General features: G+C 39.3%; 1 protein-coding gene across 4 annotated transcripts in view; it reads right to left on the bottom strand.

Annotated features, from left to right (window-relative positions):
- Window positions 1-19,662, bottom strand: part of ELAPOR2 (endosome-lysosome associated apoptosis and autophagy regulator family member 2) — a 193,662-nt gene that overhangs the window by 20,936 nt on the left and 153,064 nt on the right. For 2 of the 4 annotated variants that reach the window (XM_033862946.2, XM_019929057.3), the window contains 7 exons: window positions 17,210-17,347; window positions 15,456-15,719; window positions 14,557-14,730; window positions 11,480-11,669; window positions 10,112-10,208; window positions 9,455-9,556; window positions 426-552 (listed from right to left, as the gene is read on the bottom strand). In XM_033862946.2, coding sequence (XP_033718837.1) covers window positions 426-552; window positions 9,455-9,556; window positions 10,112-10,208; window positions 11,480-11,669; window positions 14,557-14,730; window positions 15,456-15,719; window positions 17,210-17,347 — 1,092 coding nt within the window. Of the gene's footprint in view, window positions 1-425; window positions 553-8,110; window positions 8,334-9,454; window positions 9,557-10,111; window positions 10,209-11,479; window positions 11,670-14,556; window positions 14,731-15,455; window positions 15,720-17,209; window positions 17,348-19,662 lie in introns of those variants that run through there. The other 2 variants (XR_012333906.1, XM_033862947.2) reach the window with 2 other exon arrangements.

Consider the following 19,662-nt stretch of genomic DNA (forward strand, 5'->3'; position numbering starts at 1 on the left):
AAAATATAGAGTAGGATCTTGATTTACATATATGTGGGAGGGGTGCACGTGAGAGTCACTCTTTATGTATGCTTCTTGTGGAGAGTCAGTTATATCATCCTCATCTTAATTATACCTATAACTGCATTATATAAACCATATTTGGGTTTAATTATATCATTTCCTTATACTCTGGGTAAATATCCATAGTCTAGAGCTCCCTTGCTGTAATTCATTTTCCCCAATTCCAGTACACATCTTCAGCTACCTCAACATATGGGAGTCTAGGTATCAAACTTGATTTTAAATACATATTAATATCTCATTAAGTTAACTATAAGCTTCAGCCATGCTACTGAATCTCAGTTTCTATGGTGTAAGCAATGCTGGACTAAACAATTGTATTTTCAATGACACAGTTCTGCTTAGATAGGTTTGCCTCTTACCTGAAATCCCCTCTTACAGGCACCCTCAATCTCATGGAAGTCATGCTCTGTGCACAGAGGGCAAGCTTCAGCACTCTCCCACAGGAAATAGAATGTACATCCGTCACAGGTACCTGCTGGACACTTGCTGAAATAAAACAGGAAAAACAACAAAACCAACAGCTTTTGTAACACCTTCAATTGAGTCCAATCAACATTTGAATGCATGCTGCATACATACTGGGAAGCAACGCCTGGATGCTGAGGAAACACATGAAAAATAATCTAAAGGAGACAAAAACCACAACAAAATACCACTTTGTACCAACCAAGATGGTTAGAATCAAAACAACAGATATTAACAAGTGTTGTGAGGATGTGGGGAAATTGGAACCTTCACACACAGCTGATGAGAATATACAATGGTGCAGCATTGGGGGAATCTGGCAGTTCCACACACAATTAAACACAATTACCATACGATCCAGCAATTGCACTCCTAGGTAAATATCCAAGAGAAATGAAAATACTATGTCTATACAAAAAAAGTGTATATGAATGTTCATAACAGCATTATTCACAATATCCAAAAGGTGGAAACAACCCAAATGTCTACCAGCAGATGAATGGATGAACAAAATGTGGTATATCCATACGATGAAATATTACTGAGCCATGAAAAGGAATGCAGTACTGATACATGCCCCAACTTGGATGAACTTCAAAAATATTATGCTCAGTGACTGAAGCCAACCAAAAATTCCACGTATTGTATGATGTTATTCACATGAAAGTCCATAACAGGGAACTAGATTTCAACATTTGAAAGTAGGTTAGTGGTTGCTCAGGATCAGGAAAGGGGCTAAGATTTAGAGAGGTAATAGCTAAAGGGTATGGGATTTCTTTGTGAAGTGATGAAAAATTTCTAGAATTGGCTACGGTGATGCTTGCACATATCTGAATATACAATAACCACGGAACAGTATGCTTTAAATGAGTGAATTTTAGTGGTCTGTGAATTATAACTCTATAAAGCTGGGGGGGGGGGGGTTAATTTAAAGAAACAGGTACAGATAATGACCCAAAGGAAAAAAAAAAAAAGCTGCCGGAAAGTTTCTTGGTGAATCCTTACTGACTGAAGCAAGAAACTATTTGGAAAGATTCTAACGGGAATGACTATTTTGTTCATGAATCCATTAAAACCAGGGGAATACTGTTCCCTTAGTTTGCCTACTGCACTTCCCCTAAGTCAAGCTGTGTAAATACAGGGCATTGCCCTGAACACCTCCTTCAGACCTCAGCTGGTGCAGAGTAGAGGTGTCCTGAAACAACTAATAGCAAAAAGATAGACACACAATAATAGAGAGAATCCAAAAAACATCCCTTTTTAAGTTTTCATTTCAAATGCCTTTCTGATGATACAGCACCCAAACCTTTAATTTTCAGTCTACCAGAAAGGTAAAATTTCATACTGTCAGTTAACTAAATATATTCTAAGGTACCCTAATATGAACATTGAAACAAATTTACATGCCTGAAAATTTAATGCATTTTCACATGTCTATCTTTCTGAAGTGTCCGTGTACTGCAGACTAAGTGGACATGGGTGGGAGGTAAACAAAAGCAATGTTCTGTACGACATACTTCAGAAACAGAGACCCAGATTGTCAAAACTAAGAACAATGGCGAAGAGCAACTCTTCGGAAAAATGACTTGACTCTCTTAACTGCCTTAATTTCTCTGTTTGTAAAAAGAGAGTAATAAATATATTCAGACTAAGAAGCTAAGAGAGATTTTTTTAAAAGGAAAGTATAATAGATGAAAACCATGCCACTTAAAAAATTATTCCTACCCTCTACCTTCCAGATCAGTAAAAGCAACTCAAAATTGCTCTTTTGAAAAAGATTGTGTAATCAATGAGAAAAATTCTTCAAGAATGCCTTATTTGCATAACAATGCTTTGCAACTTTCAAAATAATTACACTTTTCTGATCATTTAGCAAAAATTATCAATAGGCTTTCCAGCTCAAGTCTTTCCTCCCTGAATTATTTTCTATTTTATTTTTCCAACACAGAAAAACTTTAAAAGGAGAAAAAACTGTTTATATCGGAAAGATAAAAGAGTAAGTATGCTAAAGGTTGAGAAAAAAGAACTCAACAAATGAAAAAAAGGAGAAAATTAATCAAACTGGCAAAAAGCTCTACAGAGAAGACTTGGGTTACGATTCTAACTGGACTTTCAAATGATTCTGTGTTTTTCCGTAAGTGATTCAACCTCCCTCCCCACCGTATCACTTTTATAATTTGTCAAAAGCAGAATGTCTGCTATACTGCATTCATAGGGTGGTTATAAAGGATAAAATGCGAGAACAATTTGGTAAAGTTTAAAGCGCTGCAAAATATAAAAGACCATTAACAATGCACATCACTTTCTAAAGAACTGGTAGAGCCAAAGAAACAAACAAACAAACAAAAATCAAGATGTTAATATAATTTATAAAGCTGCCATTAGATGTCAAAATACTACAATGATTCAGTGCCTTTCCTTGGCAGACTTCACTTTTTAAAAGAAACTCTTAGGTTAAAAGCAGTTTAGTTTAGAATCAATTCTTTAATTCTTTTAATTCAATCAATCATTTAAAATGTGGAATATCCAAATTTGATTCTTTGTTATAAACCTAATTGTCACTGTCTGAATCAGGCCTTCCCTGGGAAGTAACAAGAATGTATGAAGCAGTAATCATTTCAATAGTGCTTACATATATAAACGAAAATAGAAAAAAAGATAAAAGAAAAAAAGTAGTAAGATAGATAAATCTTTTATTGCCAGATATGTGAAATACCTTTCCCCTTGCTGACCTGTGTCACCACCATCTTTTCCGCCCAACCAGCTTTTTACAGGTGTCGCTAATTGTGCTTCGACATAACTTTTGCTCTACGTGACCACCACAGAAACCAATGAGTACACGTTCAAAGAAACGAGACGAAGTTTGTACAGTCTGGCATCCCCTGGCACAGGCAATGCTCTCTGACCTCCTGGTGACTCCTTTTGGCTTTGGTATCTCAGGAAGCTCAGCCTTTCTCTGCCAAGGATGCCTTGTCATTGGCAGAAACCCTTCTTGTGTAGGGTCCATAAAACACCATTGCATCTTGCTCTGATTTTGTTTGCCCTAAGGCTGAAGAGCATCAATCACTTATGACAGAGTTTGAACACAAGATATTTCGACCTAGAAGTCTTAGATCTATAAACTTTTACCCGTGTCCTGCAAAAATCTCCCTTTCTACAGGTTCTACCCTTGGTTAACTCGCAAAAGCCAGCATCTGATGAAGACATGGACAAATTATATTTACTGACACTACCTAGTCCCTTATTTTTAAAAATTTTTTAAAACAGTTTTATTGAGATACAGTTCAAATAGTGATATAAAAGTGTACAATTCAATGGATTTTAATATAGTCACTATCTGTGTAACCATCACAGTCCATTTTTAAATATTTTCAAAATGAAAATTCTTTATCCATTCATTTGTGGATGGATATTTAGGTTGGATAGCATACTTGGCTACTGTGAAGAATACTACCATAAAACATTAGGGTGTAGGTATCTTTTTGAATTAGTATTTTTATTTTCTTCGGATATATATCCAGGAGTGGAACTGCTGGATCATATGGTAATTCTATTCTCAGTTTCTTGAAGAACCTCCATAATGTTCTCCACAGTGGCTACATCCATTTACATTCCCAACAACAGCATACCAGGGTTTCCTCTTCTCCATTCTTGCCAACATTTATTCGTGATTTTGTTAATGATGGCCACTCTGACTGGTGTGAGGTGATATCTCATTGTAGTTTTGATTTGCATTTCTCAAATAGTTAGCCATGTTGGGCATTTTCCCTGTGCCTGTTGGCCATCTATATGACTTCTTTGGGAAAAAATGTCTATACAGGTCTTCTGTCAACTTTTAAATTAGTTTTTTTTTTTATATTGAGTTATATGAGCTGTTCATATATTTGGGGGGTTAACCCCTTATCAGGCGTATCACTTGCGAATATTTTCTCCCAGTTAGCAGGCTACCTTTTCATTTTGCTGATGGTTTCCTTGGCTGTGTCAGGCCCCAGGGCTGCGGTGTTCACTACGTGGCTCAAACGGCTCACTCCTCAGGGAGGATCTCCAAGCCTGTGATGTCTCCCTCCTCTTCTGTGTCCCCTCCTAGGGGTACAGACCCGACCTGATCGCTTCTCTTCCCTTCCTCCTCGACCCCATGTGGATCTTTCTCTACAGTCCTGGTCATAGACGACCCCTCCCGCCAGTCTCCAGTTTGTTTTCGGCGAGAACTGCCCCATATGTAGATGGGTTTTTTTGTTTTGTTTTGTTTTTGCTTTTTTGCGGTATGCGGGCCTCTCACCGTGGTGGCCTGTCCCGTTGCGGAGCACAGGCTCCAGACACGCAGGCTCAGCGGCCATGGCTCACGGGCCCAGCCGCTCCGCGGCACGTGGGATCTTCCCGGACCGGGGCACGAACCCGTGTCCCCTGCATCGGCGGGTGGACTCTCAACCACTGCGCCACAGGGAAGCCTATCCTCTGGCTTTTAATAACTTAAAATGAATAGACAACTGTTTTGGCTTTAACAGTCCTTCCCCAAATACCAACAAAAACACTAGCATCCAATAGATCCAGCGACTTTGATAGAGAGACTCTAAATCAGAGCCTGGGAAGAAACCCCTGGTGTGCTCGACCTCTGAACACTATCAGGACAGAAGTGTGAAGCACCCCTTTTGTGAGAGACAATCTCCTCAGACAATCTCCTACACGTATAATGAAAATGAATTTGGATTTTGAAGGAGGTTTTCACAAAACGATTTTGGATTTATTTATCAACTACCCAAGCAATGAAATATGGTCCTAAGTTGTAAGAAAGAGAGGAGGAAGATTTTCCTCTAACTCAGAACGTTAATAAAGACGACCCTGTTTGAGGAAAGATGAGTCATTAAAAAGAAGGTACCAAACATTGGCAGATCAGTGGAGCTGTCCCCTGGATAAATGTGCTACTTGCCTCTGTTTAATGTGCTTCTTTGCAAATCTCTGTCTATAAGGGATAGGCGGAAATGACAAGATGAAAGCACGATGGCATGAAAAGAACAACAGACACAGTCAAGAAATCATTCCATCTTGACTGTGCCACTCTATAGCTATGGGTCCTCAGTGTTTGCTACCGTATCAAGTAAATGGGTTGGATTGAAGGATCTCTAATGGGCTATGACATCTCCATTACCAGAGTAAACATGGTTCCCTCTACCTGTTTTCGAATAAGGCTTTTTAAAAACTTTTTCAAACCTTTATAAAACTTTGCTGTTAAAACTAACAGCAATTTCTCATGTTTTTGAAAGAGCACTTTGGACACGTGCTTAGGTCTAAATTTTTCCTAATGAAAGGAGAATCCCGGATTCCTCTAACCACGCAGGATCACAATTAGGGCTTTGGAAAGCCTTTTAGGCAGAAGCTGGAGAGGCATCTATTTACGGATATTAGTGGTCGATCGTGTTCGCAATTTTTTCTTTGGCCAAAGTACAAACTGCAGTAGATAATCTCAGAAGTCCACTCCGACTCTGATTTCATCTGCCACAGACATCATGCTGTTAAGTTTAATTGAAAACGTCTCACACCCTCCAGATACTTAGTGGAATTAGAAACCAACTGCATTTGCCAGACCAAACAGACAGGCTGTTGTTTCCAACTGCTGTTTAGTAGGCGGCCCAGAATATTTGCTGCTCCTTCTGCACTGCATGGGAGATGCACGGAGAACACAGTTCCCCTCTTCTCCTGCCCCTTTCACTTTCTGTAAAGACATTCTCATTGATATCTTCCCTGGTCACCAAGACACAGAGCCCCGGCCAACATTACTACTGCCAAAGTCGCCTTTGCCTGGTTTGCCAAGATTCTTGGCCAAGACAGAATTCCAGGGGATGGCATCCCTTCCCAACTGCCAAGGACTCCCTATAGTGACTTCCTGGTCAGCATATGAGACTTCTGCAAGGCAACTGCCTGCTTAGCACCTTTCTTTCTCTCCTGGAGAACTTAAAGCTCAAATAAGAAAAATGCAAATTAAGTCCTTTTCAAAAGTAACCTAAGTAAATTCGGCTCTGTTAACATTTCTGTTAGTAGGAAATCTTTATTCAGCCCTACAGCTTAAAGAAAAAAAAAAAAATTCTAATTATTTCCGGACAACCTGCTGTTTCTCATGTTCTGATCCTGGTCCCAGAGCTCCCCCTCGTGCCCTGATGGAAATCGATTCAAGAAAGAATGAAAAAAGTAAGAGAGAGGCATGGACATATATACACTACCAAATGTAAAATAGCTAGCTAGTGAGAAGCAGCCGCATAGCACAGGGAGATCAGCTCAGTGCTTTGTGGCCACCTAGAGGGGTGGGATAGGGAGGGTGGGAGGGAGACGCAAGAGGGAGGAGATATGGGGATATATGTATATGTATAGCTGATTCACTCTGTTATAAAGCAGAAACTAACACACCATTGTAAAGCAATTATACCCCAATAAAGATGTTTGAAAAAAAAAAGAAAGAACGAAAGGTCAGCACATTTAGGTTGTGGGGTTGAAAGCATTCCCTAGAGACGTGGTCCTCAGACTTCAGTGTGTGTCATAATTATAAACAGAGCTTCATCAAAATATGGGTGAAGGCATCCACCCTGTAGACCACGACTTTTTAATTTAGCTTTTCAGAAAACTAAAATGCAAAACAACATGTGAGAATCTGTGTCAGAAAACAAAAAAGTCAAATCTCCAAAATGGGGGTTAAGACCAATGGTTCTCAAATTTTAATATGTATCAGAATTGTCTTGTGTTTTTATAAATATTCCTGTTCCAAACACTCGGAAATTCTTTAGGTTTCAGGGAAGGCCTAGAAATCAGTTTCAAAATAGACACCCCACTCTGATGCTTTTGCAAAAATGTTCCTATAAAAGGGTTTCATCTTCAAGGAATTCATGGAAAAGACTCTGACAAGTACAGGTTTCTGGTAACTGACTATACTGCTGAACTGAATGAGTAAGCATTTTCAGAACTCTAATGGAAAACTGATGAATTCATAAAAGTGCTAACAGAAGATGGAGATAAAAAAATTAATTACATGGGATCATAAACGTGCTAACAAAAGATCAAGATGAAAAAAAATGAATTACACGGGACTGAGCGAACTGATGAGGATGATTATAATTTTTGTGACTTTCTGTTTGAACCAAAAAAATGTGAGCTCAAGTATTAAAATGATTGATTGCTTTAAATAAATAAGAATAAATTTTAAAATTAAAAAAAAGATAGACACCCCAAGGTATTCTGCTGCATGTGATCTTGGGAAACCCTTGCAAAGACAGTCAAGTAGAAAACACTGCCTGAGGTCAAAGGAGGAACTTAACTTTTCCTCTCCTCACAGGGAAAAAAATTAGTTTCTAGATGCCATCATTTAACATCATGAGACTATGACTTTCTTATTACGTTAAAACATCAGAATCCACCTTGGGAGAGTTAGAGTGATACATTTTCTAAAGGACAGAGTTAGTCTTCAGTAACATTATCTGCTTAAGTCATAGAGGCTCCTGGAGGAGGCTTCAGAAGTCATCCAGGTGGACTCCAGAGAAGTGAGTTGCTAGGTCCGAGAAAGGACCTCAGAAGTGCTATAGTAAATAAAACAAACCTCTGAACTTGAAGTCATATGGTGGGATATCAGAGGACAGTGAAAGAATCTCTGGATACGCCTTCTCATAAAGAAAGTGTGCTTGCTGCCTCAACTCCAGCGTGAACACTGGCACAGGGATCCTCCACCACACGATGCCCTTGAGTACCAGGCTCCCTCTGTTTCTTTCACTGATGTCCATTACCTTTTATTATGTATTGCGCTCATCACATTCTTCTCTCACCTTGAAAAGGTGAGGAGAAAAATTAATACATACATCTACGAGAACCAGAGTAACAGCGTTGGTAAGAGGTGAATGCTTGTATGCCTTTATGCATAGAAATGAGCCCAAAATACTATGTTATCACTGTAATTATTTTTAAGATGCCCAAGTAACTGGAGCAATGCTTAGACCACTGATTTCCAATCCTGATGTAACATACGCAGGATAGCTTAAAATCTCACAAAAGGTTACCGTGAAACTATCAAAAACAAAATGAAGTCAATCATTTTTTTAAAGATACATTTTTGCTAGCTTGATGGAGAAAAATGTGCAAATCAAATTATAATCCAAAGGTACCTTAACCCTAAAAGGATTAGAAATAATCTACATACTAAACAATGAATAACTATAAAAAATAAAGATCAGGAGACATTTAAGCTTCATTCATGCCATGAAAACAGTCTTTAAGTTTACAGTTTTGAGTCCATGAAACTGCTTCTTTTCTCCTACTGGTCCCACCCAAAGTGGCTGTATTAATCACATCTAGACTGTGGACAGCTGTTGCCTCGATGCCAATCAGTTAAATGAACTGTGTTACTATTGTAAAGGTCAGACTCTACCTTGGTGATTTCGCCACCAGTGATCAGAAAACTGAAGAGTTGGAAATGCATCTAACCTGACCCTCAGCCCCTTATAGAGAAAGAAACTATGGCACACAGGTTAGACTGCTTAATCTCAAATCTAGATTCTAGATCGCCCAGATGGTCCCTTGCTGGGGAAGAACTGTAATCCAGGGAAGTTCCTAATCCAGCTCTCAAGAAAGTAGAGGCTAGATAGTTAAGACTCAATCCAAGGATACAAACAATATAGTTATATATTAATTAAATAATTTTCAAGACAATTAGACACTCAGGCAAACCAGACGAGAATATGTCATTGAGGAGACTGGGAAGTGCTGAGATTGGCAAGGGCCTATACCTCTCTACAGGCACCCAGCACGTCTGTACAACAAAAATCTACATATTCTTTGTTCCCTTTCTGCTTTATATCCATAGAGAACGTGTTTTAAAACAGTAAGATTCTGGAGAGTTTTTCTTCCTAATAAATACAAATATGGAAGAATCATATAGAAATAAGACTACCTGGGTACTGAAATGGTTCCAGCTCCCGGTTTAGCAGGATTACACCTCATTTTCACAGCAGTTGATCGGCCTTTAACACAAGAGGTTGTAGTTGTAGAAGACCTATTGGAAGAGAAATGCTATTTCACAAAACATATATGACACACATTTCAAAGACAAAAATATCCTGTGTGTAATTGCTCCTATGCGCTATGAATAAACGAAAAAATGTATCCAAGTTCACTAATTTAGAATTTTAATACATACTGAGTTCATTTACTTTCACTGACTATGAAAAGCTGACTGCTCCCCAGGTAAAGTCATACGCTATCATCAAAGGATTTAAAGCTATTGTAATTATAATCAAAATTAGAAGCAAAAGAATTTTTTAAGAGATTAGAGGTCATAGCGACTTAGGCTGGTGTTTTGATGTGTGAATTACAATTACTGCCTAGACAATGAAGTAGAGTCTCTTTATTGCCTAATTTAGAAGATTATATATATGAGAAAAATGATATAATGCTTTCTACATATTCCCCGTTTCCTATTTTTTACTAAGTCTTTCACTTACGAACCAATTACTGACTACCTATTAGGTATAAGCTACCATGCTAGGCACCCTGAAGTGATGTCCTTATGATTAAGAAAACAGTCAAGAGAAGCAGCATGTTCACTCACTTATAAAAGAAATGCACATCTGGTATTTGGCTTGGTGAAACTGGGAACATATCTTCTTTTATATTAATATTTTGCAAAGTGGTTTCAACAGTCACTCCTAGACAAGAATAAAAAAGAAACTATTAAGCAATATGGGAAAATTAGGCTTATTTAGTCTCTGTATATCTAAATAGAAAATAACTTTACTTTGATGCTGTCATTTTACCAGAAATATCCTCTTAAATTAATGCATTCTTGGTAAGAACAATAAACGTTACAAAGTTTCCAGAATAGAAAATAAAAGATTCTACTCCCTAGTTTTGCAATTTTGCTTAAATCACTTTACTTCCCTGATTCTCTTGAATTTGTAAAATGCATGCAATAATTTAGATGATCTCCATCGTCCCTTCTAGTTCGAACATTTCAACCATCTACTATTATCATGCTCAGCCTCCTGTGAGTTGTGTCAAACGAGCTGGGCTACTTTGCTAATGCAGCTTTTCATTCATTCACATTCATTATAGACACAAGTGACAAAACAAAATTTTTTGTGCCCTAATAATTTCCAGAAAAAAACTCCAAAATTTGTTTAATCTAGGAGTAAGGCATTCCCCATCCATCCACCCCAGGCAAAATGATAGCAGAGCCAAAATGCAAGCAATTACAGCAACCTTTGTTCTAACAGAGTTCTGATGCTGAGCACAAACTAAGTACCTGTCCTTGGTGCTGAAAATTATAGCTAGATTCCCCTGGAGTCTCTCACGATGGTTCTCAAATCTGGCTGCAGATTAGAATCATCTAAGAAGCTTGTTACATTGTTAGATCATCATATGCCTTGTTAGATCCCTAATCCTTACCACAGATATTTTAATGAACTTGATCCTTAGGAATTACTAATTAGGGACCTGAATTATCCTTAAAGCTTCCCTAAACTTTCTAGACCGGAAAGACTGGAGGGACAGATGGGGAATAAAACTCAGCACATTCACTCCTGCTGTTTGTCACCAGATTACTTCTGGTATGAGAAGAGATGATGAAAACTGGTGGCAGATATTATGATTCATGTCTATACTGTGTTTGTTTACTCTTCTTTTGTTCAGTTTGGGCAGTTTATTATTATTTTGCTTAGAGAATCTGATGAAAGGCACAGACTCTCAGAAAACAACATATCACACAAGTTAATACCTAAATTCAGAAGCTTCTTGTATTCCCTGAGAACGATCAAAAGATCTCACTTGCAGGGGCTTTTTAACCATGTTATAAAGTGATGGTTTAGAATTACCTGTAGGTTTTAATCATCGATGGTAAGCACCAGTGCAATGACAAGTTATCAGTACCATAATTTTAGAACAAATGCATGCACGCATATACGAACCAAATTAAACTTACCTAAAAATACATCTGCCAGAATGATGGATTGTGACGATAAGGCTGCTCGGAAGCCCTTACTTTCAGAAGGAATAATAGTTGACTGACATACAAATGCTCCCACCAAGTTCGTGTAATCATCTGACCCTGCCACCATTTCCTTTACTGTGAAGTCTGTTATATTGTTGGTGCAGAGAGCCAACTTCTTCCCCTAGGAAAATAAAGTCATAAAGAGGTTCACTGAAGGTCAGTCTCTAAACTGGATCTCACCTAGCTAGTGATTCTAGCAGAGCACTGGCTCTCTCCTCACCACAATTCTGGTTTAATTGATCGGGTGTGGGCCCAGGCACCAGTACTTTTTAAAAGCTCTTGAGACAATTCCAATGTTCAACCAGGCTTGAGAGTCCCTGAAGTTATAATGAATACAGTAATTCAAGGCTGCACTGCTGCCCCAACGACAAGCATCATTTGTGCTGGATGAAAGCCACCTGACTTAAGGAAATATAGGTCATCTGTGAAATCTTCAATTCTTAGGACAACAATGTGCATAAAGGAACGAGAAAACTGCTGATGAAGGTTTTAATGCCAAGAGAAAGGACTTGCTCTTCCTTCTCCTGTATAGGCCTGTGTGTGGCAAAAAAGTAATGTCAAGGCTGAAAAAGAAAACGTAAAAGCCTAGGACAACAACTGAACAGCTGGTCACTACAAGTGTCTTTATTCACCTACTCTTAGACTCAGTGATGTGGATCCGCTCAAGTACACAGTATGTTGAAGGGTATACAGGAGCGGTACGCGGGCCTCTCACTGCTGTGACCTCTCCCGTTGCGGAGCACAGGCTCCGGACACGCAGGCTCAGCAGCCACGGCTCACAGGCCCAGCCGCTCCGCAGCATGTGGGATCTTCCCGGACCGGGGCACGAACCCGTGTCCCCTGCATCGGCAGGCGGACTCTCAACCACTGCGCCACCAGGGAAGCCCTGAATATACATTTTTTTAAATTTATTTATTTTTTATACTTTTTATAAATATGGTAACTATAGCTATTTCCCTATTTATATATAGTACTAATACTCCTTTCATGTTATAGAAAAATAATACTATCATTACTGAAACACATGCAGAGGCAGAATATAATATTCAGTCTTTTGCCTATTGCCTTGTATATAGCAGCTACATGCCCTTTTATGCCTGGAGAGAATACAGGATTAGTGTATAAATTTTTCCTTCTGATTTTTAAATATTACTTTTGGAGGTTTTCTTCTCAAATACAGATTTCCCAAAACTTACTTTTCCCACCATTTTTTAAGGCTACCTAATTGTTCTCAGCTGTCTCTTTAAACATGGAAATAAATCTCCATTTTCCCAAGATTTTTCCCTTTCAGTAGAGTTGAGAGGCCTTACATTTGGCTAAACCTCCTTTTTTTTTTTTTTTTTTTTTTTTTTGCGGTACGCGGGCCTCTCACTGTTGTGGCCTCTCCCGTTGCGGAGCACAGGCTCCAGACGCGCAGGCTCAGCGGCCATGGCTCACGGGCCCAGCCGCTCCGCGGCATGTGGGATCCTCCCGGAGCGGGGCACGAACCTGCGTTCTGTGCATCGGCAAGCGGACTCTCAACCACTGCGCCACCAGGGAAGCCCAGGAGCTTACTTTTCTAATCATTTGGAGGGTGGTGAGAAGATATAACTTATAAAATGGTTTGACTCTTATTTTTTTTTAATATGGTATGTCTAAATATACTACAGTCCCACTGCAAAGGACTATACCTTACTCTACAATTTCTATGAAGAAATATATAACGAAAAACAGAAACACTTTTATTGGTCTCAGATGTAGAGTGTGCACAGATGGGCACAAAGAAAAGAACAAAGATTTCTCTTCCTTAATGCAGCGAGCAATCCTAACCTATAAAATGTTCTCCCACCACCAAGCCTGCTCACCGCATTACAGGTGCAATATTGTTACTAAGCTTAAATTAAACTCTTGACGTCATAAGAGAAGAACAAGGAAAAAGAGCAGAGAGACTCTACTGAGGAAAAGAAGAGGAAAACAACAGGAAGAGGAAAGGAATGCGAATAAAGAGGAAAAAAGGAGAAGGAAGACAGAAGAGAGAAGAGGAAAGCAAAGACAGTGGTAACACAGGAATGAGACTGACAAGAAGTGTGATATACAGTGGAATTAATCTTATTCACTGCTTTACACAGCATTTAACCCAACAGGCATTTAATTTTTTTTTTTAATTGAGTGAACCGAGTGGGTGATCAATTGGGTGAGTGTGCTGGATCACCCCATGTAAAATCAGGACAGGACAAATGTCATACCATGTAAAATGTACAGATCTTTTCGTTTGAGAACTTCTGTAGCCATGAGACGTCTTTTTATTTCCCTTGCACAACCTTTGGCACAGCATTTCATAACGGAGACCATTAGAGACATAGGAGTTAAAACGGAAAGAGACACGGAGGAAAGGCCTTAGTATATTTTCACCTTTGCTAACGGGGAATACACACACATACACCTCAACCCCGACCTTCTATGCCCACAAAAATATTGGACGCGCAGTCCTGTAACTCTCCCATTACCAGTATCCATTCACGTTCTGCTTCTTGCCAAAGAAAATTAAATCCCATTATTTATTAGCAGAGGCTACCTTATCAACTGGCGCTTGTGCCCTGCTTGCGTCCTTTTTATTTTTGGACAAACTTCCTCTGGAAAGTCCTTTCTTCTTAAAACACAAACTTGACCATATAAGCAACAAACTTTCTCAAACCTTAACTTCCTGCCTAAAACATAGGTGGGACTGACAAGCCTGACCCACTTTTACAAAAATGAAAGATCCTCAAAGCCCTTGCTCCGTAGCTCCAAGCTTTGGGGGTTCAACTGACTGGATAAGTGCTTTGATGGACTGAGAACCAGACAAGGTTGCCCCTGGTGGAGAAAACTGCCAACGTGCTAGGAAGCAACAGAGGATTTAAGCTGTCACAGCTCAGTTTCTGACATTTGGTTGTTAGCTTCCATAGAGATTTTACTGGTCCATCAACACAGAAAATAACTCAGTCAGAGCTGAAACATAGCTCCGTCTCACCCTGCCAGCCAGAACTCACCTCATGCCCACATAGACTGATATTGAAGAAATGGAAGTATTTTGTTCCTTTGGAGGTAAAGCTGGGACCATTCATTAAGGAGCCCACACTGCTGAGGTTGCTGAAGTCATAGTGCAAACTCTGATTTTCTTTTTCATAGTAGAAAAAGCAGTCACTGTAGCAAACTGAGTGGTCCTTTGATTAAAGATTAAGAAATGTAAAAAACAAAACAAAACAAAGCGAAAACAATACGGCAGGAAAGAAAGCATCAGCTGCTATGAAAAAATGTGTTTCCAGAAAGTTCTAGGTTTAAAAACTATTTCAGTAATCTTGTCTTAGTTATGGTATATTTTACCACACTAATATAGAAAATGTCTACACTCTAGATTTCTCTACGCAAAGTTCAGAAGTGTTCGAATTTTTTAACGGAGTAAAGTTATTCTAAGATTAGTTTCTTATAGAAAGGTATTTTAATAAACAGCTAAAATGTCCTGTTATGCCAGTTTCAACAGACATTAAACTCTTTTTTCCTTCACTCATAATACAGCATCCATCTTTACCCTTAAAATGTTATGAGATATTCTTGCTGTTCTCCACATACGCCTACAGCCTACATATAGTGAGGCACCTTACTTGCTCTACCTTAATGGAACACACAAGAACTCAGTTTTAATATTTTTGGAAAGCATTCTTTTTTGGATCCTCTTCTTAATATTTTATGCCCCCGGTAATTAGCCCTTTCATGGCACATATTAAGTGCTCAAAAGATGTAAGATGACGTAAAATAAGAAAGGGAATGAAAAAGCCATTCATAAATAAAAATAGCAACTTCATAGTTCCTGGAGAAACATTAAGAGGAACCTCTGGGTTTGTCTTAAAATATGCTTTCCTGGGGATAAGTGAAATACAGACCCACTTACCTGAGTGCTTCTACTCCCAGGCCCACATAGAATACAAGCCTCCTTGCCATAGACCTGATGTATGGACAGGTAGGTGTCAGGCGGACACTCCTTGCACTGGTTGGTTTCTTTCTCAATGTAGTGGCCTGGGGGGCAGGGGACACACGATGAGCCCAACTGTTCAGAACCGAGGGCACAGGCACGGCACGAGGACGCCACCCCATCAACTGCATTAGCGGCAGTGATAGAATAAATCTTCACCATGTCATTGATGAACCGTCTATTCTAAAAAGAGAGCAGAAAGTAATGACTTCTGCCTTGGCGCTTAGTTGTACAACCAGATTGTTTTATGTTCGTATCACCAAAAGAACTAAGCAAAGTGTCCCAGCCAGTGGATTAATAGTATTCCTTTTTGGTACTTTTTAAAAATATATTAAACCTTAACACTAGAAACTCATTTCCACAGTAATGGAGTTCCAGGAATTCGGCCATGAAATTATGTCATAATGGGTACAAATTCAGGCATATGTATAGACTTGATGTCTGGTAAAACCAATATGATTTAACAACAGAGCAACCTTAGCTCCCATCACTGTTTATTCAGACATAAGCCTAAATGTCATGATACAATAGGTTGTTTGCACTGTGGCAATGTGGAAAAGACTTGGACCGGGGATTAAAAACTCCTCACCCAAGCACTAACTGTGTGACAGCGGTGCAATCACATCACTTCCTTAGGCTTTTTTCCTCCCTCTCTAGCACTTTCCTTAACCAACATACTCTGATTTCTACCGGATGCGTAACAGAGAGTAAAAACCTGGGTCTTACTATACTTTTCTTTCTTGTGACACTGAGTCAATTAAGGTCTAGTTTTCATCAAGCAGTGAGCACCACTGTGTCAGTAGAGCGCCGCCTCTTAATGCTTTCTGTCTGGGGCAAAGACTAAAGGGAGGCAAGGAAGGCTTGCACAGCATGTTCACACCCCACAAGGTAGGAATCCGAGCGCTCATAAAAGAGCAACTGGAGTCAAGTGAAACCTGGGGAATGGGTTCCCCAGTGAAAACCTGAAAAGAGAAAATGCTCTGCATTTGCCACAATGTTAAGGCAGCGTCTTAAACCGTGATTTACCTTGTTCTCACCCTGGGAACGCCACAGCAATGGAGATCCACAATAACATGTAATTGAAGCATATAATGGAAAATATTTAGGGGAGGATTAAGGTCTATTCTACCACGGAAAGTAAAATAGAATAGTTCTGTGTGTTAACCCAACAGTGTGCACGTACACACTCGCCTAGCTATAAAAGGAGACAGTCGTTACCGTATGAAGTAATAAACCAACATCAGATAATGCCTCCTGGACAAACGTCAGATCTTTCAGACGAAGGGGAAGAAAGTCACCACCTTCCCGAAGTCTCAGAAAGCTTTAAAAGTAAGTTTTTAAATAACTACAAAATAAGATTTTCTTTCTCTTAAGCTTTTACGAACTATATCTGTTCGAAGTGTAGAACAATTCGAAGATACATTGTGTTATTCCATTTCATACATTCTTGCTCTCAAAACACAAACCCCCCAAAAAATACCATTTTTATACCAATCTGCTCCGTAACCAAATGACTGATTTTACATCAGGAAAAAGCTAAGCCTTTGACTGATTCTTCATCAGGAAAAAGCTAAGCCTTTTCCTCCAGGAGATGTGAGGGACCACTTTGTACAAATCTCCACAGGGAGGATCATCTCTGTGGCTTTGATTTTCTTTAAGTGCTTGGAACTTACATCTTGACCCTGATTGGTCCTCTGAAAGGCCCACGTAAATGTAAATGTGGCATTCTTGAAGATGACGTGGGTGTAAGCTTGTTTTTCTTTGGTTCCACCCCATGATTCGACCACGTTGGTACTTTTTCTATTAATATCCTAAAATATAGTAGAAAAAAATACATACAAAAAACCACCAACTCAGTATTAATATACATGTATATACATTACAGTCATATGTTTGTATTTACAGAAAACCCTACAGCGTTCATGAATATTTATCTGCAGAGCATGTAACCCTAAAACTCTCCAAAACTTCCCTTCAAGTCTACACAAGCACTTACTAGCTGAGTAATAACAATGTATCAACCACGTCATCAATACAATGTGAAAGAGGTCTCAAATCATAGTTATGTTTAAGGAATTTTTCTGTTGGAGGGAGGGGTGGTGTGTGTGTGTATGTGTATGACTCCAGCTTAGGAAATATATGCAGAAAGGGAAACATAATTCCTCCAACTTCTGACAGTAAACTTCTAGGATCCTCATAAAATGACAAGGCTTTCTTTCCATCTTTTATCTTTTCCCTTGAGGGATTCTGATAGGCGGCTTTCACACAGGAATTCTAAATTCTCCCTGAATCATACTTGCAATTTCCAGTGCAGATTAACTAGAATGTTATTTTATGTTCATGTAATCTTCTTTTGCTTATACTTGAATTCCAAAAAGATTAATTTGTGTAACATCTGATTTCCTTAGCTAAATTCAATATTTAGAATATTATATAAATGTGTGACATTCCACCAATATTATGTCATTAACATGGTCAGAAAGCAAATGCAACAAGTAAAGCAAATAATGTAATACACATCTAATTTATTTGAAATGAAAAACCAAGACTAACTCTGAATTCTCTAATTAGTCTTCCCTGCAGAAACCCTAATAGATGACTTAGGAATCTGGATAGGTTTTTGTTAGTTATCCGAGATGTTGATAATACAGTGGCCTGGCTCAAGACATGTCTCTTTCTTTCTATGATAGAAACGCTGACGACAGCATGTTATAAAGTAATCAGATACGCTATAAAGACATGCGTCTTGAGTTCACACCACAAGTAGGAACAACAGAGTATGCCTGTCATACGTCACAGAATTCCCCACATTACCAAACAACCCAATAATCACACATGCCGCTTCCTAAAAGGAGCTCATAATATACAGACAGTGCTTTGCTGAACACTTTCTGGATGTTTATTCCCATAATAAATGGAACATACTGCATTACTGCAAATAATACCACCTTACCTTTGTCAAACACTACACGATTTTGAAAGCATTTTGATGCGTTATTTAGGTGCTGATATCTCAAAACTTGCTGTGCAGAAATCAAATCACAGAGTAAAGAAAACTAACGGATCCAGCTATGAGCAAAAACCTCTTAAGACTGATGTACCAAAATAAGTATCTATGATCCCTACCCTCAGGAATGCTAGATCAACAGAGAGAGACAAATATATGAATACATTCACATAATTAAAGTAGGGTTTTCTCAAAGGGTTTTAGGAGCACACTGGAGAGAGTGGTTAACTTTACTTAAAGGAATAAAGAGAAAGCTTCCCAGAAAAGGTGAGGTTTGAGCTGCGCTCGAAGTATGAACGGGAGTTCACCAGACAAAACAGCAAAATGAAGAAAGTCATTCTAGCTTAGAGTGTGCCAAGGCACGAGAAGTGAAAAAGTACAGAGTGTTCCGCTAACAAATTCAGGATGTCTAAAGAGGGGTGAGTAGTAACAGCAGTTTGGTAACAGAGGCTGAGCAAAGAGTACAAAAGCCATACAGAGGCCATGCTAAGGAATTTTAAGTGTATTCATAGGCTATTGGTTCTCAAACTTCACCGCACTTCAGAACCAACCTCAAGGCTTGCTAAAATACAGAATGCTGGGCCCTATCACCAGAGTGTCTCATTAAGACTAGGAAGGGGGTGCGTCCCTGGAGGCACAGTGGTTGAGAGTCCGCCTGCCGATGCAGGGGACGTGGGTTCGTGCCCCGGTCCGGGAAGATCCCACATGCCGCGGAGCGGCTGGGCCCGTGAGCCATGGCCGCTGAGCCTGCGCGTCCGGAGCCTGTGGTCCGCAACGGGAGAGGCCACAACAGTGAGAGGCCCGCGTACCGCAAAAAAAACAAAAAAAAAAAACGACTAGGAAGGGGCTCAGAAATGTGCATTTCTAACAAGTTCCCAGATGATGCTGGTCCAGGAACCACATTTTGAGAACCGCTGCCTCAGGCAATAAAAAGCCACTAAGGGTGACGGGGTAGATTTGTAGTGGCTGTCTCTACTATTGTTTTTATGTTTATAAAGATAAGTTTGACAACAGCATTTATGAGAGGATGGGGGTGAGAAGAATAGATAGAGACTATTGCTGAGAGATAATGGGAGTCTGAATTGTCAGTAATGGCACTCAGTATGAAGAGGAACTAAT

The sequence above is a fragment of the Tursiops truncatus genome, chromosome 9 (genome assembly GCF_011762595.2).
Source record: "Tursiops truncatus isolate mTurTru1 chromosome 9, mTurTru1.mat.Y, whole genome shotgun sequence".
Classification (NCBI taxonomy): domain Eukaryota; kingdom Metazoa; phylum Chordata; class Mammalia; order Artiodactyla; family Delphinidae; genus Tursiops; species Tursiops truncatus.